Source organism: Sander vitreus, chromosome 15, assembly GCF_031162955.1.
Source record: "Sander vitreus isolate 19-12246 chromosome 15, sanVit1, whole genome shotgun sequence".
Taxonomy (NCBI): domain Eukaryota; kingdom Metazoa; phylum Chordata; class Actinopteri; order Perciformes; family Percidae; genus Sander; species Sander vitreus.
Window position 1 is genome coordinate 21,193,962 of NC_135869.1, and position 24,458 is coordinate 21,218,419.

Sequence of the window (24,458 nt, forward strand, 5' to 3'; positions counted from 1 at the left end):
ACATCCATCCTGTCTGGCTAAAAGTTATTCCTCACTAGAGTCAACAATAAGCATCCTGATTATCATTTTTTGTCCTCAATGCCATAATGGTGCAAATTAGACAAGCAGTTGTGCTCTGAGGCAGCAATGTATTGCTTATTACATTGTTTTATGTTGTAACGTGTACTTTGTATTCAGACCATCGAGAGCTTTGCAGCCCAGGAGAAACAGATGGAGGTGTGTGAGGTGTGTGGGGCCTTCCTCATTGTGGGTGACGCGCAGTCCCGAGTGGACGACCACTTGATGGGCAAGCAACACATGGGCTATGCCAAGATTAAATCCACTGTGGAGGAGCTCAAGGTACCAGAGTTACATTCATGTCTTTTTAAAGCCATGGTACGTTGTACAGAGCAGTGACATTGTTACAAGAAAAAATAGGAAATATAGCTACATAATTTTTAGGGGTGGGGGGGAAAAATCGATTCACGTATATATGTGATTTTTCTTTTTCTTTTTGTGAGACAAGAAGTGTGTGTGTGTAGTGTGATATATATATATATATATATATATATATATATATATATATATATATATATATATATATATATATATATATATATATATATATATATATATATATATATATATAACCAATGATTCACCTAAATACTTTCTATTTATACTGTACGGCCGACAGGGGTTTCCAGCAAGACAGATTGAAAGCAGAACATACATGTTATGTACAAATGAAATAAATGCCTGACTGACTGACATGTCATGTGCATTCTTTTTTAGAAAACAATTAGTTTTTCGAGATGTCTCATGATATGTTGTCTCTAGAAGTGTATTAATCAACTTTTGTTTTCAATAAAGAAGGAAAAGAAAACCGCAACACTCAATACTATCGACTCGCAGTAAATTAAAATCGCAATACAGATCGAATCTGCACTCATGTATCGTGTAATAATCGAATCGGGGGACAAGCATATCGTCCCAGCCCTAATCATTTTTGTCCCCCTACATTTAAACAAAGTGAATGATCTACAGTATACCACCTAACCTATTTTTGATCTTGGCTCTGGTCTCAAATGTACTGATCAACTTGTCGTAACTAACATGTGGGCTCTTGCTTATTTACTCTCAGGAGAAACTACGTCGTCGCTCAGAGGACCCTCAAGGTGAAAGCCCAGCGCTTAAGAAGGACAGAGAAGACCGTGAGCGTGAGAGGGAGGAAAGGGAGAAAAAGCGCAAAGAGGAGGAAGAGAAGGAGAAGGAGAGGGAGAAGGAGCGTGAAAAGGAGAGGGAGCGAGAGAGAGAGCGGGAGCGTGAGAAGGAGAGAGACCGAGAACGGGATAGAGACCGAGACAGAGACCGGGAGAGGGACCGGAGGGCACGCCGAAGCAACTCTAACAGTCGCCACTCCAGTCGAGCTTCGGACAGGAAGAGGAGCAGATCCCGAGATCGCCGGAGGTCCAGGAGCAGGGACAAGGACAGGGAGAGGGAACGCAAACGCAGCAGGTATGGCTGACTCTCATGTACCACATTGACCTCCATATTCCTGGTGGCCTAATAACAGCAATATGTGACCATAAAAGGACAGAGCACTGTTGCCTGCTTCTGTAATGGATGGAAGCACCAGTCCAGAATTAGATGAACCATTTAAATCCACATTCACGGCAACACATAGTGGAAAACATTATAGTTTGACCTGTAAGGGTTTTATTTTATTTACACACTCTCAGCTGGTCTAAAAAGAAAAACAAGTTAGGCCTGTCATTACGTTGTGATTGCAGTACTGTTACAGGCCGGTTGGTCAGTGACCCCTCATCTTTTATTCTTTGACAAAGGCCAATTTTTAACTGCAGTTGTTGACTGGGATGTGTTGTCTGGTTGTTCCTACCACAAACAAAAATGACACTTGACCATACATAACTTGTGTGCCATTGAATTAGAAAACAAAATGGCGGGAGTTTAAAAAATACATTGTTCACTTGTTTCCTTACTAACCTATACCGCTCCCTCTCTTTATAGGAGCCGGGACAGGGACAGGGAGAGGAAGCGCAGCCGTGAGCGCTCTGACAGAAAGCGTCGCTCCCGCAGTCGTGACAAGAGGAGGTCGCGCAGCTCAGAGCGCAAATCTCACCGCCATCGCAGCCGCAGCAAGGACAGGGACAGAGAGGAGAAGAGAGACAGGGATAGAGAGCGGTCATCGAAAGACAAAGGTGAGGACTTAGAAATGTTTTTTTTGTTTGAACTACATACTAAGTTACTCTTGGTCTGACCTTTAGGTGCTGTTTTTTTTTTTTTGTCTCAAGAGTGTGTGCAGATTTCTAATAGAAAGCTATTAAACCAAAAACCTTACTGTACCCAGGACGGTTGTCCACCATGGAGAAAAGGTTACTCTTTGGTAGAGGTGTATATAAATTAAGGCTGACTCGAATGCTTTGAAGCTTTCATCGTTTCATTTTGAAAATTGGGAAGATGACCCGTGCCAGATATGCCAAAGGAAACTGACATATCACAAATCTACAATGTGTTTGGCAAATCACCTGAAAACCGTAACAGCTTAGCCATGATAAAGTATGATTGCCAGGCCTTTTTAAATTAGATGTGTGTGTGTGTGTGTGTATATATTTTTTATTTGATGCGTAAACGTCTCTGCCGCCTGTCAGCAGCAGCAGCAGAGTGGGCAGCTTTGAATATATTCATATTCTTCCCACCGAAGCCCCAAAAGTGATATTCGGGACAGACCTAATATAAACGTATGTTTTCGCAGACCGTAAGGTAACGGAGGAGAGGAGCAGCTCTAAGAAAGACAAACACTCTGACGGCGATGCAGCTGCCATCAAGGCTTCGTCAGAAGCGGAACCGATGGAGGCAGAGGCGGCTGCCTCTGCCTCCCCTCTGCTTAACGGCCAGCAAGAGCTCCTCCATTCTGAAGGTGACACTCAGTCCAATTAAAACTGATCTGATAGGACCTCAGATCAGACTCAGGTAAGTGCGTCCTCCTCCTCGCTCCCCCCTGGCTCTCAACCCAACCCCTCCACCCTCCCATACCCCAACCTCTCCCATCTCCCCTGCCCACCCTCTCACCCTACCTCTCCCACCCTGTTTACGTTCAGTTCAATGCCTATGATTTTGTGTTATGTACTATGTGCATATATCTTTATCCTGTTTCCGAGTAGTGCATCATAAGTATGCACTGAAGATGAAGGACTAGGCCTGATGAATGAGAAGAAAATAGAAAACATTCACACAAAGCCAAGAGGGAAAGGCCAGTGTAGCCCTGAGCAAACATGCCCGGAGGTACCCCTCGTTTTATATCGGTTTTTGCTCCTTTTGTAGATGTATATTTGTCTTTGTGGACAAAATGGCAGAACAAAAATTTTTTTTAACTAGTCCAGTAAAACTTTCCTGCCTGTATTTGTTTTTTTGTTATTTACTTTAAGTAGGAAAATGTAGTAAATTTTGATTTTGCTGAGATATTCAGCCACTGTGTGTCTACATTTTATCTCCTGCTCATATGTAAACACACAGACATACTTTCAGCTATCATCAAAGGTGTATGTGGAAAAACAAGCCATTTATTTTTCCATAATCATAACTCAAATGCCATGGATTTGTTGTCCAGCTTACTGTGCCTGATAATGCCATGCAGTGTGTGTTTGGGGGGTGTTTATAGCACCGGGGGCCTTACGTAACTAACTAACTGGAGGGTAGGGTTTATCAAATGAATTGCAGCTGACTTCCATACCTCACACAGCGTTGGTGTTGTGAGCGAGACCACATGAGAAAAGGGCAAATTAAAAATCATGGATACTCTCTGACTGTCAAACTGTGCAGGTACTCACCCCAGGTACTCCTTTCTCTACCCACATCCATTTCTGAATGCTGTTGCCTGTCAGAAAAACAATTCTGTACTTCTCCAGAACATGAACTTGAAAGCTTGAATGTGTATTCTTTTTTATTTTTTTATTTGCTAACTTTCAAATATGTTTGGGGAAAAGGTAATTTTATAGAAATGTCAGAGTGACACATTTTTTTTTTAAAATGCTGATAATGCACAGACCGCCTGCTTGATATACTTATTCCCACTGCTAAAATTGTCACCGACGTGTATATTTCCCCATTGTGTTGTCAGGAATGTTTTGTTGGTGGAGTTTGTCTCCATCCTTAATTGGTCATTGAATCTGGTGAAAAGATAAAATAAAAATTGTCAAGTGCACTTTCGCATTGGTGTAAGGAATATCAAATAGGTTTGTCACTGTTTTTTAAATGGTAGGGCCAAAGGTGGTGCTTTTTTGTATTTATATTTAATGTACAGGTCTGCTCAAAATAATACAAATAGTATTTACAAAATATTACTATATTCTGGCAAAATGATACTATTGTGCTGGTGTATGGTTAGTATTTGTGCATTATTAGCAGTGTCTCTTGTTTATGATCTACACTTTCCTCTGTGGCTAAATTGAGGGATATTTTTGACCAGTAGTCTTTATATAGAAGCTAGTGTTGCTCCAGTAGCAGCAGTTGTTGCTACAAGCACTTGTTGTGGGACCTTTGCTAACATTGCATTTTGTGAACATTTTTGCTCAACAGGGGAAGCTGGGATATCTGGTGGAGGAAGAAGTGGAAGAGCGCACCCATCCTTTACCTGAACCTGACACGTCGCTGCTTAAAAACAAGGTGAACCACAAGTGTGTAGTGGCTTATTTAAAAACATGAACCTAACGTGTAAATGAGGGAAGAGGGGGGGGAAATTACATTGATTTTCATGTTCCATCACCTGTCTATCTTTTGGCTGGATGAGGGTAGTTTGTGGTTCATCTGATGTATTTTTTTGGTCTAGATGTGAGTCAGGCATCACTTTGAATACCAAACTTTGAGAAGTTCATTATGGGGTTTTGTGTTAATTAGAAAATCTTTAAACATCCTCCTTGTTTCTTGGCATTTAGTAAAAAATAAAATACAAAAAAAAAACAGTGCTTGTGGTTTGTTTTGGTTTGTCAGGTTCCACTTCACTCCCTGACCTTCTTTTTAAAATGTCAGTTGAAAGCGTATGTACAATATTAGTCTCATGACAGGGCGTGTCTCTTTTTCCACTTAGCGCTCACATTGGTTGCTCTTGTCCCCTTGTAAAATATACTGATTTAATTATGATCAAAACATTTCGAAAACTGAAGATTTGTTTAATTTTGCTCTGCTTTTAATGTCCATGTTGTCTCCATGAATAAAAGTTAAAAACTTGTCAAGGTTGTGTTGATTTATTTCCCATCATCGGACCGTCTACCAGGACAAAAATGTCATTTGTTTTATTTAAGCAAAAGATTAGCGCGGTGAATGGGAGTCTGGGAATAAATAAGGTGGTAAGTGTCCCATAGCAAGTTGAGTAACAACCAGACTTCTATGGCGTTTACTGTTTTGAAAGTTCATCCTGCATTTTGGTCTTCCCACAGAAGGGGAATGCATGCCGCAATAGATTGCCTACCGAGCTCAAGTAACGCAGAAGATCTAAGGCCTTTTCATAGAAGCAGGTTTAAAGGGTGACCTTTCAAGTGAAATGTAAACATAATTCTCTCTTTACTCAGTAAAGTTTATCACAGTAACGATGTAAACCAGTTTCTTAAAACTGGCCTGCTTGGGTTGCCATGATTGTCAGTGAGATTTTTAGGCAAACCATTTACAGCTATCGATATGCTGTCTCGACTTAACAGTGAATGTGCAGTATACTAGGATGACATTCACACTGTTTAAGAGAACTAGGGTTAAAGCTTTAGTGCGTAACTTTTTGATATTAATGAACGTCCGTTACATTCAAGCCATTGCCAAATGCGTTGCTACAAAGCTAATTAAGACTATCAGCTCCACACAACTGTTTGTTTCTCAGCATGGTTATGTTCAGAAGATTGTGGCATCCGGCGACTTTCCCGTGCAGAAACTCGAGTGAAGATAATTAATTTTTTATTTTTTTTTTATCCTCTGTGTCCTCCTTGGCTACCAGCAACTGCGTGGAGGAGTGTGGGGGGGGAGGTGCATGGTCATGGAAGGCTTGTATCATGTGGACGCACAGACAGTTTTGTTATTACTTAGAATTCCTCATGGGGGAGACAAACTACGCACTATAGCTTTAAAGTTAGAAACGTATTTTAATAAATGTATTTATATTTTTTAGACCGTGATAATGGCCATACCATTAATTAAAAAAAAATAAATAAATAAATCAAACAGCTGCAGTATGCCATCTCATTATACTGTATTGATCTACAACTACAGACTATCCCATTTAGGTTTTTGTTAATTGATAAAGCACATGCATTTAATGAGAAGGCTTTTTTTTGAGTAAAAAATGCACACCACCTCATTATGCAGACAGTTATGCAAACTCTAATCTGTAATCTTACAAACCGTAACCAGTTTATGAACTGCAAAAAAGCCAATGGTATATCTTCATCTTGCTGAACTAGTAAGTCTGTGGATATCCATACATACATTATAATCAGAATTTGCCCCTCTTGCTAGCTTTTTATTCCTCTCTTGTAATTGACTGAGAAAACACTGCAGAAGTATCCTTTTACTTCCATCCTAACAAGCAAGACCTGGATGCAAATGGTGAAGTGTATTCTGGCTGAAAGCCACTTGCCTCGATTCAATTTTAATTAATCAGCAATTGCAGGAGCTTCTTGCTCATAAATGCTCAACACTGACTTGAGTGTGCCTTCTTGCTGAAAAAGTCACCGGAGAAACAAGCGGTGACTAGCATTAACATCTTGTGCTACTGGACTTTAGGTACACTTAACTTACATTAAGCTTTTACTCATAAAAATAAGTTGTTTCCCACCTATACAGTGTGTGCCCACTTACAAGGCCTGATGTTTTTCCTTAGTACTGACCTTTCCAAACCAGGTGCCTGTGGAGAAAGCGACAGGGGTTTGTTCTTCATTTGAGTGTAATTAATAGCTACTGCGTGGTTTACAACCGGCCCTGCATATTAACCACTGACTAAAATAAAGCCGAGAGAAGAAAACCGCAGAAATATTTCAACTTTTAAACTTATTATCCCACTTGGTGTTATGAGAGCTCAAGATGGTGTTACAGATTAATAACCAATTGACATTCAGCAAAATATGTCTAACAATCTCAGGCAATAAAGGAGGCAAGGTTGTTTTGTTTGTTTTGGTGTTCTGAACTCGACAAAAAGAGACTATTGTTAAGTTGCCAGTTTACAGTAGTAGCAGTTATGACTGACAACTTGCGTTTTAATAAACTGAACAACCATCCTCCTTACTGCCTCGGCTATGTCCAAAGCTACTTACCATGTTATGAGTGTGATTGTGAAGTAAACATTTTTAACTATTCATTCTCGTCTTCCTAAGCTGAAAAGGCTTGCAATTAATCATTTTTGGCAATACCAGTTTCAAATAGTCTCAATAGAGTTCAATTAGTGTAAATACAGTAAATAGCTTTTGGTGTTTGTGTACTCCGCAAGCAAATTATCCATCAATTACAACCATGCTTGATTGTGCAGGTGGACTGGCCCAGTCTTCTGCTGAGTCGTCGCCTGAGCCTCTGTGCTCCTACACTTGCCATGAAAAAATTAGGCATCCTCTCCTCCCTTCCTGTCCCAGAACACCAGATAAGCAGATGGGCTTCAGGTGGTCTGTTAACTTCTAGGACTGAAGCTGTAATATGGAATAATGACCCATGGAGGAGAAGGCCCCGGTTTGAGAGCCAGACACTGCTCATTTGGAAAGGTGGATTGGCACCAGGCAGCAGCAGATATGCATGGTTAGCAGCTGGATTCATGGGGTAAGTTGGACTGATGAACTGACTTAGGTTTTCTGCTCTATATCATTTGAGGATTGTACTTTAAAATGTTGAATTTTGCTTTAGGTATTAATTTACTGCAGAACATTTGCATCACTAAACAGCAGGTGGCAGTATGTACCTATTTTTTGAGGAAAGACCAAACGACAGTGTGTGAGGCAGTGGCCCCACAGCAGTGCAGACACAGTATTTCTTGAGACATATTGTTACTGTATGCAGGGAGGAACCCTGAGAACATTGAGTCACTTACAACAGTTTCACACTCAGGCAACATTAACACCCCATTCTCTCTGCAACACGCAATCTGTACATGTCATTAGGAAAGCTGTATTTCCCCAGGGTAAGAATTGCAGCTAGTGGAAAAATAGAGGGAAGAAACAACAGGAAGATAGTGAGTTGAAATGGCAGGGGAAATGAAAAAGTGATAGAGCAAGAAACGAGGGGAGAGAGCCCAATGTGATGCTAAATAACCAGGGTGAAAAAAGGATAATGGAGACACATCGTCTTCTCTTTTCTCTACTTTTACTCTTTTTTCACATAGACACACATAGATACGCCCTAAAACACCCCCTGCTTTATCGCAGCTTTTAAAATCAACGAGATCATAATTCAAAAAATGAACATCCTTCTGTGTTGAAGAAGACTTAAGACTAGCGATTGAGACCATAAACTCATTAGTCAATCGCAAGTGAAGGTCAAGAGGTAGAGCAGCATGTAGATAATGCAGCAGAGGAGGCAATTCATCAGTGCCGTCCTTGCTGTCTGATTAATGATCTAAACTCCAACACACACTCACAGCTTATGTCAGCTGTCAGTCATTTTCTGGTGGAGGAATATTATTTCCCCTAAAGGCATCTGTTACTTGTGCTGAGCTAGTAGGCTACCTATTGCTCCTTGCACAGCTGTAGCACTAGTATTCGATCTTAGAGCTTTTATATTATTACAGGCAATGCAGTGATACTAGGTATCCTCACAGGAAGACACTGCAGAAATACTCAAACTGCTGCATCGTGTTCTTAATACGGTTGCAAATCCGAGTTGTTTCTTTTTTACATATGCCAAACGTTTTCACACGCAATCAGCCTTTTTTGCTGGAGCCACCTAATGTGTACTTTAATGCCCAGCACTCCCACCATCATTCATGTTCAGTACATGTTTATTATTAAATCCAATGACGGCTGTAGTGCTTCACTATCTTGTGCAGCAAGACACCGATATGCCACCTTGCAACCAGTTAATTGAGGTAGTGAATGGCTGCAAATCCGCCACTGTGGACAATCCACGGACAAGATTATTAACACGTTAATGACTTAAAGCTGTGGTAGTCACTTTATTTTTGCCGTTCGTTGGGCAACATTTCTATAATAATCTTTCAGCTTATGTCATAATCATAACTGTATAATATTAATGGACAGAGCATGCGTGACGTCACCCATTGGTTTGTGGAGATCTGCTATGAGGTCGTCGAGTTTGCTGTTACGGGCGCAGCCATCCTGGTTGCGGATGTGACGATTTTAAACGAGAGGGAGGAGTGAGGGAGGAGCTGCTTACACTCTACGTTACACACTTTCACTGGCAATCACATCATAGCCACGCCCTAAAACACCCCCTTCTTTCGCTGATTTTAAAATCAACGAGACCATAATTCAAAAAACGAGCATCCTTCTGTGTTGACGAAGACTTAAAACTAGCGATTGAGACCATAAACTCATTATGAAAATGTTTACTGAGGTAATAAATCAAGTGAGAAGTCACTTTCTCATAGACTTCTACAGAAACCAACCAACTTTTGCAACCGCACGTGTCTCCTCCTGCTGGAATTCAGATAGAATGCAGGTTTAAGGCACTTCCACATTTGCAGCACTTCGCCGAACCGGATGCGTTGTCCATTAATATTATACAGTCTATGGTCATAATATGTCAACAAAACAAAACAAGAATTTTGAACCTGGCTTTATATAATGTTTAGATTTCTGTTCTGGAAATGTATGTAAATTAGCACATATTTAATAAGATAAAGAACTGGGGAAGTTTAATGGTGATATCTATTAGTTAAAATATATTCCCTATTCACCTGTAGTGTCTAACTTTAAGTATGTATGTTAACATGTTGTTTATTCCTTTATTTTGCAGGTTAACAACACAATACTGTCCAAAGAATGAATTGACATGTATTTTCACACATTTCTAAACTACCTAGCTTTCCATAAGGCTAAGTATATGTCAGTCAGTGCTCGTGTGAGGATGCTGTATGTAAAGGAATATTTCATAGAAAAGTGTAATGCATCTCTTAAAGAATCAAAGGTACATTCTAAGCAAAACCTGGACTCTAGCTTAGAGTCAAATTACAATGGAAGTAACATACATGTACACAAACACACATGCATTTCTTATGCCTACATGGATGTGCATCCATTGTTGCTACATGGGGGTTATATAATACTAGTTGTCATATTCAATAATTTATATTATCCTACATTGAGTTTTGATTCCCTAGGCTCATTTTTATTGTATTTCATATGGTATTAATGATACCGGATGACATCAGTTCTGAAGGAGCATACTGGCAGCTTAATGGACACCTGCAGTATTTACAGTACATGTGATCCGTGTCCCCCTCTGTTTGGGAACAAAATACATCTGACTGGTAAATGCTGTCCAGTACAACACCACCACTAATTAAGCCTCTAAAAGTACCCTAGAGTTGAGTCATCTCTACAGTCTTAATAAAAGTTGCACATTATCAGCTTCACAGAGCTAAGATTGCAGTGCTGCTCTATTGGGTTGCATTGCATTGTACAGGGACTGTTTTTCTGGTCGTGTATGTTTAGACTGTCTGGGTTTGGTTAGACATTCAACTAAAGGGTTTTACCCCCATGCTGTAAAATCTAAACTCTCAATAGTAATAATGGAACCAGAGTGGATCAGGCTATAGTGTTTGCACTGCACTTCATTTTCTCCCTCCCTCAGCAGATGGCTCCACCACAGGAATGGGCTCCGAATCAACGAATACGATCTCTTCCTTTATGTTCTGTCTTTTTCTTTTCCCTCTTTTTTTCCTGCAGTGTTTGCAGTTCTGGCCCCAGATGAGCCACCTGGAGCCAGGAACCAGGGTGGCAGCCGGTGAGACTTTTCAGTCCTCCCACCTGAGCATCAAAGCTCTTTTGTGGGCGTTGGAGTAAGGACAAGCCTGTCCGCTATGCTGTCTCCTCCTCTAAAAGCTCAAGAAGGAATAGTTGGACAGAGAGAATGACAAGAGGATAAAACAGGAGCAAGAATTTATTTTCCGTGGGATGACTTGCATGAATTTCTTTTTAGGAGGTGAATTACATGAAGCGTAGACAGAGAGACAGGACTTTGGAGCATGTTAGCAGAAAATAATGAGAGAAGAACTAATTTCAGTGCAGCAAATCACTTATTTTTGAAATTTAGATCAACAGTAAACTCATGGAGGAGTCGAAAAAGAGAGACTTGTGGGGGTGGATGAGTGATATGGAGAGCAAACAGAAACTGACTGTGATTATGTAGGTAAAATCTATTTCACCTCATGTCCCTAAAGAACACACTCACCAACGTGAGATACAGAGCAATACCAAATCATCCCTTGGTGTAACCCTGTCTCCACGGCAACGGCTCAAGCTGACCTTGCCTAATTTGTACCATAACAACCGACAGTCGCACTGCGCCTGGAAATATGCACCAGGTGAAATGAAAATAATTTCACACACAGAGCTAACAGACCTGCCTTTGTGTCTCCCCACACAGCCAGCAGGGGAGAGAAACCTGGAGGAGAGCTGGAGCAGAACAAATGACAATTAACCACCAAAGTCTGGCTGACTAATGTCAAACAAGGAAAAGAGCATCATTATGGAAGATGTCTCTCCTGTTTTTATGTAAAGCCAAAAATAACAAAGTTACCAAACAATTGTATGCCTATTTTGTCCTGCATCATCAACGTCTTAGCCCTGTGAATGAGCTCCAGCATCATTAGAAGACCCTTTAACGTCCCCTATTTTTTTTTTTATTGATCTTAGACGGTGGCTCCCAAAGGCTTCTCATTACAAGTCAAATCCATGACGCTTTTTGAAATCTTTGTCAGTCATGAGTGATCATTGTTCTCTAGGTTATTGACCAGCTTGTTGCGTTATTTTCCATCAATATGGAAGCAACATTGTTCTGACAAGATGCTCATTATTATTTAGTACTTTTATTGGCAGTTGGTCATCTTTGATGTAAATGAGACATTTTCTTTTAGAGCCTATACTGAATATTTATTCTCACATTTCTTTTTCTTGTTTTCTTTAATTTGAAATTTAAGTTAATGGATGGAAGTATTAAGGCCGATTACAGATTGACTTCAAAACCAGTTAGGGATGCTCATAAATGTTGAGAGGTAGAAGGGACAAATGATGTTGAAAAATACAGAATTTGTTGCCTTGTATTGAAAAATTAGAGATTGAACCTTTTCACCCATTGATGGGTAAAGATGAAAGATTGTATCTGCTAGAGCAGGGATCTTCAAACATTTTTTAAGCCAAGGACCTCTTAACTGAATGAGAGATGGAGCTGGCACCCCCTACTACATATACGGTATAAAATCAAGTTGCATATTAAATTGGGACATACAATAACCTGTAGGGCAGCCTAAAGTCTTTATGCATATCTTTTTTGCATAGAATACTAAACTATTCAAATAGCCTAATAATTGTTGGCATGATTTTATAAATCATGTTTTAATGTTAATGTGGCACAGTGAATTGTTAGGATCTGTGTATGACCTTAGTGACTACCTTACCTATAGGCCAGCAAGCAGTGGGGATTTATATTATATGCTAATATGTTGGATTCATGTTAATACTTTTTAATTTTTGAAAAATCTTTCAAATAATTGTAATATATTTTCTGTTAAATTGGTCATTTCATATTTCTCGTTATTTTTCTTTTACTGCCTTTATTTATAGGACAGATTAAGTCAGGAAAGTGGGAGAAAGAGGGGGACAACATGCAGCAAAGGTCCGCGGTCGGAACCAAACCCGCAGCCGCTGCGACAAGGATTGAGCGAGCCTCTGTATATGGGGAGCGCACGCTCAACAAGGTGAGCTAACCAGGCGCACCATATTTCTCTCTCTTTCTCTCTCAGTTTTTGTATGAACTAAGTATTAAGAAAAGGATGATGATATTGTTTAGTATACGTGGTATCTATGGTGATCTATCAGTCGCAGGACCGATCAATGGATAGGCAAAGCCTCAGACACCTCCCTGATGAAGGCAAGACAGCCAAACATCAATAGAGCATGTTGTAATGGAGACAAGTTGTGTGTTTTAGCACTGAAGCTCACACAGGTCTGCACCTTGCTATGTTTGCATTTTTAGAGTAAGTCTTTCGTCATATTAGGTCAAAGTAAAGGTTGTGAAAAATTCATTTCATTCAAACTCATGCTTTTGCCCATGATTGCATTTCTGTTGGTCAAGCACATACACAGCATGTTTGTCACACACAAACACACATTCCAGTGTTCTCCTCTCCAGGAAAATGCTGATGGTGCGGTCTTGTCTTCTCCCTCACCCACCCCTTCTCTTTCACAGCACACTTTTCCGTCCCATTAATTATGTATCTGATTAATTAGGCTCGTCATTACAGTATATGGTGAACTGGAAACTCCCCTTTGTTCTAGTTTAAACATAAAATGGACCTTTTTTTCCCCTTTCTTCATCCCCTCTCTCCTGCAGTCATTGTCGGCTGTGTGTTATGGATGAGAGGGAGGGCCCTGGGTATTTGTTGTACCCCTCGGGATGTTGCATGGCGTTGCGCGGGGGAATACAATGAAATAACAAGATAACAAGATAAAAGCCTTGTGTTGGACTTCAAAGCGGAAAGGCTGCTTGAATAGAAGCAGAGTGAAATACAGTCTGCGCCTCGGTGATTTTCAAAGAACAAGCATGCGTTCATGGAAGACCGGGGCTCCGACCAGACATGCAGATATGGGATGTTACGTAGATGTACATGTGATGGTGTGAATATATTTAAACACTTTCCTGTGCCTCAGAATGCACCTCAAATCACACAGAATTGCAGCAACCTCTTAGTGCTCCTGTCATTTGTATGTTAATACAGCAGCCAAGCTTATCCTCACTGGAACGATCAAGTTAGGCCATATTAATCCAGGCCTAGTCTAACTGCACCGCCTGATATTCCCCTCTTCCTTTACAATGTCACAGGCATGTTTAGCACTAAGTAACCTAAAGGTGTAAATCTCCCACAAACCTGTAATTCCTGGCAGACCTTAAGTCTCCCAGCTCAATGTGCCGTCTGTGCAATACATTTGCTCAGCATTTATTGATCCATGCTGTGCTCACAAAGGTGGGCTGTCTTGGCACCTCAGAGACAGAAAAAAACGCACGTGTGTGAATGCTCATACTCTCTTATGACAGGAGGGAGGGGATATTCAGGCATATTTCTCTGCAGATGCCACACGCAAAGCCCACTTTGTCTTTCTCTGTCACACACACACACACACACACACACACACACACACACACACTCACTCACTCTTACATTTTACAAGCTTTAATGCACTGCTCTCACACCATGAAGCAATGGGAGGGTGTTGGGAGGTGGCCTCTGCATTGTGAATCCTTTGGCCTTTCATTGATCCAGGGCTTCAGTAGCTCTGTATTGATCGCCCTTCTTTCCTTGTACAGAGATCAGTCATGTACCTGTCCACTGATGCCAGCAGCAAACTCTTTTATGCTTGCCCAGCAGTGAGATTATACAGGCAAGTCAGTGATAGGCAAGGTTTAACATACAAGGCTCTTATGCTAATTGACAGTGTGTTTCAGAGTGACAGCCTTTAAAATACCTGAAGATTTAAGCATCCTTAAACACAAGCTTTGACACAATACATGTGTACGTGTGCATCCTTGCTGCTCAGCTGCAAACAGTGTCAGATGGCATTACTCTGATGTACAGTATCTGCATGCACTTGCGTGTCTCAGTATAGGTGTTTATGCCTGCATTTATGTGTGTGTGGCTTCACTCACTTCACTCCCGCAATCACCCTGTGTGCGTTTGGGAGTGAGTAATGAGGAGCTGGCTGTCTGGCGGATGCTGTGTAATCATGCAAATCAGCACCACGCTCAGCCCCAGCAAGGATATTACAGGCGATGCTGGACACTGAGCAAGGGCGACCTCCTGGCTGATTTACTCTGCTCTGTTCCCATTGTCCCCATGAATGACACCACGGCACTGACGTAAAGGATGACAGGGAAGGAGAGAGACACAAAGAAGGGCGGGGGAGCATGGAGGAGATGCTGAAGAAATTAGACACTACAAAAGCTCAGATAGAAGCAGAGGAGAACATTTGCAGCGGGGAGTTGAAAATAGCAATAAGGTTGTAAATTGCTGTTCAATTTTGTGTGTTTTCACGAATACACTGCATGTTTTGTTCTGTGTTTTCAGATTAACTCACAAACACTCATTTGGATCAGCTAGCTGGTAAACATGTTTCCTACCCATTCAGTCCACTCATCCTGTAGCATATTGACGTGTGGCATGAACCCAATGACAGACATAATCATAAACTAAGTGGCAAGCAAATGTGGTTTCAACAGCAGAGTGAAGTTTATCAAGTGCTATCAAGGTATTCAGTATATGTGAATTGGAGAATTTGTGTCCGTGGGTGTGCATACATGGGAGTTGCAAGTCTGTTATGTCCAAGTGCGTGTGTTTGTGTTTTTGGGGAATGATGTCAATGAGTACTGACATTTGCACTGATGTGCACTGAAATGGAAAATACAGTGAGTGTGGACTGACAACACCTGACTCTCACCTCAAAACGAGGGGCAGGTCCACTGTGCAGCTCTACAAATATACATTCATACTCAAACATGTTTTACAGATCCAGATAACATTTTGTTCACATTGGGTTTAAGTCTATCAGGCACTTTGGCACAAGAACAACATCTTTTATGTCAATATATATAAATATCACTCAGACATCAAGATGAACACTCCACACAAACACTAATCACAGGGCTTTGAAAATGTTTTGCGAGTCGTGTTTTGATCTAAGTACTCCCTGCTGATTGCTCTGACACATTTCTATTAGGTTATAAGTGATTCTCACTGGATGCATCTCAGAATTGAAGCTAATAGCAAAAATGTTGTCTGACATTACAATACTTAAATCCAGTGACACAACTAATTTAATACATTCCATTTTTGTTTATTGTTTAATTTAATTTCCTGAAGGTTGCGTAGCTCAAAAGTTATCTTCCTGCTAAACATAACATAGCATGTTCATGTCTGTTAAAACAAGGTGGTATTGATTCATGCTTAATCTGGGTATTCATGTAAAAGATTAGATGACTGGGGGAGCGGGCCACACAGCATAAGAACTGCAGAACAGATATTCTTTTGCACTACAATATCTCCCTTATTACAGCTAGAGCCTTGTCAGAATAATAAGATCACACGCAGGTGAGTGGTGAACTGCTGGATCGCCTGTCTGGTCTTGAAAAGGGGGAAATTATTAGGCTGCTTGTTGCTGTTGAAAATCAAAGGGTCATACTCAATTCAGGGTCATACAACCACTATAAAGATATTAACACATGGCGGTATGTCATCTTTAAAAAGCATGCTGTAGTGTTAGATGCATGACATAGCGGCAAACAGCGAGTGGACATCTGCTTCACTCTTTCTAAGTTGACTGCATACCATATGTGTGGAAGAGACAGGGAGGAGAAATACACAAGAACAACAGATCTGCAACAAAATACAGCCCCTCCTGAGAGAGCACAATAGGGTCACGCTACAAATTTCCAGCTCTTGTAAAACTAATCCAAGTAAATTAGGCTACGGTGTCACTTGAGACCATGCTCTAATAAAATACCTGTCCAAAAACAAATCTTTCACCCAATGTGCCATGCCTAAATAAGAATGAGCCCATTTGGAATGCCAAATTGGATTTTACTTGGAGTGTAATGAATTTAAATTAAAGTAAAGCAAGCTTTATTGTGTGGCAGTAGCACATTTGTCACAGGCTTATTTATCTTTTCTACCAGAAGTCATATTGGCTTTATTATATGTTAAATCCATCAACATCAACAATAAATAAACAATTTGAGAAAAGTAATTACCTGCAGTCACAACCTTTTTCAAATCATCTTGGCTTACCAAAACTCATCTTAATTTTTTTATCTGTCTTTGATATGTCTTTGAATAGCTTTTTTGTCATCACGCCTAACAATGAGAGATCCTAACTGAAACTCACAGTTGCAGGTGTTTTTGACATTATTTTTGTTACTTGCTGTTTACTTTGTAAACATTTTTGACTCACCTAATGTTGCATTAAATACCGATTCCCCTACACTTTTCTTGTGTAGATAAACTGCTTGACTCACAGATGGAGTTTGATCACTTTGTTACAAGCTACAAGTTTACAAGTTTGTCAGGAATAACTTTCATGCCCTGCAACAGGTGATCTGGGGTTCACTTTCAGCCAGCCCTGTGCAATCACTTGGAGTCTACACCAGATGTGACGAACCACACTAAAATCTGAATGATTTGATGAGGTTGAACATGAACATGTCATATTAACGTTCTTGATTGGGTACAGTAAGAATAGGCTAAACATTAATTTCACTTTCACCTCGTTTACACCCATAAGTGAAACTGAGCAGGTAGGCACTGCCTGTACAAGGAGAGAAAATCGGTGTAAAAATGAAGTCATTTGAATTCCGATAAACACTCAGCGGACCCTGGTCTCTTTACTTGTGTCATGTTCTATTGAATGCCAGCTCCTTATTGACCTATTCACATCTATGTCCAGCAAACCAAATATAGCCTGCTGTCCTTGACGTTCCTGTGATCACACTGAGGTCTGTTCATTGATCCGTATGGAGCCAAGAACATAGATATGAGACTGAGGCAAGATATTTTTTTTTTATCAACTTCTATCAATCTGTGTGACCTTTCCTCCTCTGGTTTCTTCAGTGTCTCTATTACATAATGTTGGTAGCTATACTCTAACCTAACCACTTTTCATTAATTAGTTGAACTTATACCTCGAGCTGCCTATGTATACATACTGTACTGTGATGTACTAAAAATAACGAGAAAAGACAAGAAAGCCAACAATGTGACCATTAACGGAAAATACAAGAAAAAAAGAAACCCGCTAGGCTCATGTTCAAATCTCCATCATTGATCTTCCTTCAATACCAAATTATCTCCCTGCCTATTAGTATCTGCCCTCACGCCATCTCCCTTGTCTCCACATGAGCATCAAAGCCACAGACATCGCTAAGCGACGCTCTTGGAACGCAAATAAGCCAATGACCAGCCTCAACGAGACATCATGCTGCGTTTCTGACACAAATTTTAGCTCATAAGTTACGACTTCAAGTCACGCCTCACAACTTGGTAGCGTTCCAGGGTTCAGGTTAGGCTACCTAACGTTAACGTTAGCTAGTCACGTTAGAAGCTAATCACCGGCGTCTGTACAGCATCAACAGGGGGTCGCCATTGTTGTTATATGTGTGTGTGAGACGTCACAAACTGTAACTGGGAGTACAACGATCTGTTACGAGTTCACGGGTAGTAAGTTACGGGTTTGACTGCCATTCCAGGGCACTTTCATGGGTAGAAGGTTGTGAAAACACGGATAACGGGTTGCCTGGAACACAGCATCAGCTCGGACAACTCCATAAGAAACAACAGGGAGGAGGCATAAAATTAGAAATGAATGCTGGATTTATTACGTTTATTTGTCTCAAAAACCCCAACGAATAACAATGGTCAAACAATGTGCATGGGGGACGTGTAAGACCAATAGCCGGTACCCTGAGAGGCTAGAAACTGGGTTATATTTCATCCCTTTCCCCAAGCCGAAACGGGACAAGAAGAAATGTTTACTGTGGATCAGACTGTGTGGCAGGCCAGAATATCAACTTAACGTCAACACAATTAACAAGGACGTCTACATTTGTTCAAAGGTAAGACAACTTTTAATATACTCATCACTTTGTCACAAAAAGTAGTTTGTACCCTCCTATCGGTAACGTTAACAAATCGCGGCTAACGTAAAAAGAAATTACATAAACGTTAGCTCCGTATATTCTCACCTCCAGTTTAAGCTTGTCACCTTCTGAATGTATTTTAAAGTTTTGAATATACCCCTCCATAGCATAATTAAGTCCCTTTTGATTGCTTCTGGATGAAATGAAATCCTTTTTCGCCCAAAACGTCTCCAAAGCCTGCTTTGATATTCTGTCAGCTTTCATTTTCCATATGTTTTTCTAATCAAGTCTGGTTTGTTTGTCCGAGTTTCTCATGGTAACGGTGGGGGACGGGGCTTAGCGACAGGTCACCCCTTCACTCTAAACTAAGACTAGACTAAATAACACGCAAGCATGCATGCATACACTTTTCCAAAGTCCGTTCTTAAGTATGTCTCAAAACTATAATCATGTACTCATAAGAACACGAAAACAGGTTTTGCTTGCTGTTATCATTCCTCCTGCTCATACTGACTATTGAGAAATCTCTTCCTAATTCAAGTAAGTGATGGGTAAAATCTACACGTGTTGTACTGCAAAAATGCATTAAACAGTAATACAGAGTGTGGATTTCACTTGCATTGAAAGTGCATTATAAAGGGATCTCCGCACAGCCAGTCTGGACAAAAGGAATTATTACAGCAAGCAAAACCAGTTTCCATGTTCATATAAAAAATATAAAAAAAGTTAAAGTCATTTAAGCGATACAAGATTGATCCAAAATGTGTGTGTGTGTGTGTGTGTGTGTATGTGTTGTTATGCAATTAGGCATCCAAGATTTTGTGATCTGTGAACCGGCACTCTCTCTTACCTATCTTTCATTTCTCCTATCCTTTTTCCTAAAAGTCTCCTCTGAATCATGTCTGATTATATCCTTCACTATTTCTTTCCTCACCTCTCAGCTTCACTTTTTCTTTACTCCCATCCCTCTCAACCTTTCTCCTCTTTGCTCTCTTCCCTGATCCACTTTTTTACCCTCTATACCCTTAACTCTCTCTCTGTCTTTGTCAATGCAGACGGTGCAGTGTAATTTCACTATGGATACATCCTGTGCACGTAGTGTTGGCTTCAGTTTCACTTCCCGGGCTCCCGCGGATCTACAACATATGTTCAAAAGCTAAATATGGACATTTTTACATCCGCCATTGGAGTTTGCGACACACTCTCACTGTTGCTTTCCTAAATGTTTTTGGCACCTTTCTCCTGTGCATTGTCCATTTTGTTTCAACCTCATTCATCTATCCACCTGTTCTTTGTATTCTTTTGTCTGCAGCGTTGTTTCTCTGCTTCTGTCTCTCTCTTTCCTGTCTTTCTTTTGCCCTCTAAGCTAGGTCTGTCTGATGGCGATATCGTCACTGTATACGAGTACAGACACAGCAAAGACAAAAGACAACATTTTCTACAAAGGAAGGCATGGTGGCTTCTTGATCCAGGCTGCAACAAAAGGCAAGCACTTGACAACCGACGGGAGCTCAAAACTCCATTTGCAGCAAAGACGGCCGAGTCTTTTTCTTTCTGTTTCTCTCTTACACACACACAGCAGGCTTTTTTATGTAGACAGGGCAGACAGGCTCTCTAGTGGATGAGAAATGCTTGCCCAGTGTGGGCCTACACGCTCAGCAGAGCACCTAATTGCAATGATAAATATGAGATTGTGGAGATAGGAGACAAAGGCTCATAGGAACTCTCCTCACATGAACCTGGGGAGGGAGATGGGCTTAACATAGAAACACATACGTAAATGGACTCTATACACACGCACACATGCACGTGCGCGCACACACATACGCACCAAAGAAACAAGTCCGCAGAGGTACTAATGCACACATGCAGCACACAAGCCAGAAAAAACATACATAGAAAAGTAGCCTAAATTAGCACCTCTAAAATACTATACTGCATGTTGCAAGGACCAGAGTTTTCACCTCACAGTTTTAATTTCTTACATCCAAAGAATGCATATAAATAGCCATGGTGAAGACAGTAAATGTAGCAAGAAACCTTGATTCTGTCTTGGAACTGAATCTTGAGTTTAACTAGAAAATGCATTTCCTGCAGAAAATGCTTGTAAATCTGAAAAGCTAAATTGCTAAAGCTAAAATGGATGGCTGGCATAATTGCGTAAGAAGAATGTGAAGTAGTGAGAATAGTTGGAAAAGTGGGATTTAAAGATGCATTAGGTAAGCCTTATAAAACTAACTTTCTGTCATATTTCCTGAAACTGACCCTATGTTTAAATAGAACTACTGTACATGAAGCAGGTAATTAAAAAAATCTGGCTCCTCTAGCACCACATACAGCCTGTAGTGCGATTTGCAAAAATCCACCGCTCCCTGTTCAGATACACCAATCAGGTCCAAGGGGGTGTCTAACTGCGTGTCAATCACTGCTCAGGGACACACATATCATAGCGTCCTCCCCTCCCCCTTCTCCCCCGCACAAGCTGCAGATAGGTTTCCTCCCCTGACCCCCTCTTCACACGCGATCTATCGTGCACAGCTCTCCCCTACCATTTTAGGCTTTAGCGGAAAGAGGGGAAGGTCTGAGATGTTGTTGATGTTCCAATTTTTTAAGTCCTGGATCTTCACAATCCTACCTACAGCACCTTTAATTAGTATGGATTGTATTGAAATGTTGAATAATACCAATAATGTATTAAACAAAAGTGAAATTTTTTTGAAAAGAAAAGTCATAGAATAGCATGTCAAAAAGTCATAGTATAGGTATGTTGACAAAAGTCATATAAAAGTCATATAATACTATATCGGAAAAAGTCAAAGTATAGTATGTCGAAAAGAGTCATAGTGTAGTATGTCGGAAAAAATTAAAAAAAAGTCATAGTATACTAAGTCGAAAAAAGTGATGATAAAGTCATAGTAGAGTATGTCGAAACTATTTTATTATTTATTCTCTTTACTTATATTTATTTATTGTTTGTTTATCCGTGTCTTGTACATTTCCTCCTATCCCTTGATGCTGCAACAGTGTGAATTTCCCAATGGTGGATTAATAAAGAATTTTGAATCTTAAATATGGTATGATGAAAAATAGTATGTCGAAAAAAAAGTTATAGTATGTTGAAAAAAGTCATAGTATTGTATGTCGAAAAAAGCATACAAATTCATAGTATAGTATATCGGAAAAAAAGTCATAGTATAGTATGTCGAAAAAAAGTCATAGTATATATAGTATGTTGAAAAATGTCATAAAAAAGTCATAGTATAGTTTGTCAAAAAAGAAAGTACAGTATGTCGGAAAAAAGTCATAGTATAGTGTTTCGAAAAAAATCATAAAAAAGTGATGGTATAGTATGTCAAATAAAAGTCATAAAAAAGTCTTAGTATTGTATGTCGGAAAAAAAAGTCATAGCATAGTATGTCAAAAAATGTCATAAAAAGGCAAAGTAGAGTAAGTCATAGTATGTCAAAGAATTGAACCTTCAATATTCATTTTATCTTTAGCAGTTTATCTCATTGAACTATTTGTGAAGCCCACAATGCACTGGTTTGGAGTTGTATTTATTGTTCACATTACTGAAGACAAACAAAGTTGTGAAAAGTCATAGTTCAGTATGTCATAAAAAGTCATAGTATAGTATGTCAAAAAAAGTCATAGTATAGTATGTCGAAAAAGTCTTAAAAACATCATAGTATAGTATATCGAAAAAAGTCGTATAGTATATCGAAATAGTCTTAAGAAAGTCATAGTAAAGTATGTCGCAGATGGGGACGACAGGGAGTACAGAGTACTTAACCGAGACTTTGTGGACTGGTGCCAATGGAACCAGCTCCAGATCAATGCTGGGAAAACCAAGGAGCTGGTGATGGATTTCCGAAATAGTCTTAAAAAAGTCATAGTATAGTATGTTGAAAAAGTCTTAAAAAAGTAGTAAAGTATGTCAAAAACAAGTCATAAAAAAGTGTATGTCGAAAAAAATCACACTATAGAATGTCAAAAAAAAATCATAAAAGGTCAAAGTATAGTATGTTGAAAACTGTCGAAGATGATGTTGAAGAAAGTCATAGTGAAAATGTTCAAGTTTTCTTTGAAAAGAAAAGTCATAGGATAGCATGTCAAAAAGTCATAGTATAGGTATGTCGAAAAAAGTCATAGTGTAGTATGTCGAAAAAAATTAAAAAAAGTCATAGTATAATAAGTTGAAAAAAGTGATGATAAAGTCATAGTAGAGTATGTCGAAAAAAGTCATAGAATAGAATGTTGAAAAAAAAGTCATAGTATGGTACAGTGGGGCAAAAAAGTATTTAGTCAGCCACCAATTGTGCAAGTTCTCCCACTTAAAAAGATGAGAGAGGCCTGTAATTTTCATTATAGGTACTATGAGAGACAAAATGAGGAAAAAAAATCCAGAAAATCACAATGTAGGATTTTTAATGAATTTATTTGCAAATTCCTCGGGAAAATAAGTATGTGGTCACCTACAAACAAGCAAGATTTCTGGCTCTCACAGACCTGTAACTTCTTCTTTAAGAGGCTCCTCTGTCCTCCACTTGTTACCTGTATTAATGGCACCTGTTTGAACTTGTTATCAGTATAAAAGACACCTGTCCACAACCTCAAACAGTCACACTCCAAACTCCACTATGGCCAAGACCAAAGAGCTGTCAAAGGACACCAGAAACAAAATTGTAGACCTGCACCAGGCTGGGAAGACTGAATCTGCAATAGGTAAGCAGCTTGGTGTGAAGAAATCAACTGTGGGAGAAATTATGAGAAAATGGAAGACATAGAAGACCACTAATAATCTCCCTAATCCGGGGCTCCACGCAAGATCTCACCCCGGGGGGGCAAAATGATCACAAGAACGGTGAGCAAAAATCCCAGAACCACACGGGGGGACCTAGTAAATGACCTGCAGAGAGCTGGGACCAAAGTAACAAAGGCTACCATCAGTAACACACTACGCCGCCAGGGACTCAAATCCTGCAGTGCCAGACGTGTCCCCCTGCTTAAGCCAGTACATGTCCAGGCCCATCTGGAGTTTGCTAGAGAGCATTTGGATGATCCAGAAGAGGATTGGGAGAATGTCATATGGTCAGATGAAACCAAAATAGAACTTTTTGGTAAAAACTCGTCATGTTTGGAGGGGAAAGAATGCTGAGTTGCATCCAAAGAACACCATACCTACTGTGAAGCATGGGGGTGGAAACATCATGCTTTGGGGCTGTTTTTCTGCAAAGGGACCAGGACGACTGATCCGTGTAAAGGAAAGAATGAATGGGGCCATGTATCGTGAGAGTTTGAGTGAAAACCTCCTTCCATCAGCAAGGGCATTGAAGATGAAACGTGGCTGGGTCTTTCAGCATGACAATGATCCCAAACACACCGCCCGGCCAATGAAGGAGTGGCTTCGTAAGAAGCATTTCAAGGTCCTGGAGTGGCCTAGCCAGTCTCCAGATCTCAACCCCATAGAAAATCTTTGGAGGGAGTTGAAAGTCCGTGTTGCCAACTGGTGCCAACAGAACCACCTCCAGATCAATGCTGGGAAAACCAAGGAGCTGGTGGTGGGTTTCCACATGAGCAAACACTCTCCTTCTCTGCCGGTGAGCTTTCTGGCACAGACATCAATATGGTTAAAT

The 24,458-nt window shown here is 40.2% G+C and overlaps 1 protein-coding gene across 2 annotated transcripts in view; it reads left to right on the forward strand.

Moving 5' to 3' along the window:
* Window positions 1–4,959, forward strand: part of luc7l3 (LUC7-like 3 pre-mRNA splicing factor) — an 8,164-nt gene extending 3,205 nt beyond the window's left edge. For both annotated transcript variants that reach the window (XM_078269542.1, XM_078269543.1), the window contains exons 7-11: window positions 178–339; window positions 1,124–1,497; window positions 2,011–2,201; window positions 2,756–2,973; window positions 4,579–4,959. In XM_078269542.1, the coding sequence (XP_078125668.1) occupies window positions 178–339; window positions 1,124–1,497; window positions 2,011–2,201; window positions 2,756–2,940 (912 nt within the window). In that variant the 3' untranslated portion in view covers window positions 2,941–2,973; window positions 4,579–4,959. The remainder of the gene's footprint in view (window positions 1–177; window positions 340–1,123; window positions 1,498–2,010; window positions 2,202–2,755; window positions 2,974–4,578) is intronic.
* The last annotated feature ends 19,499 nt before the right edge of the window (window positions 4,960–24,458 follow it).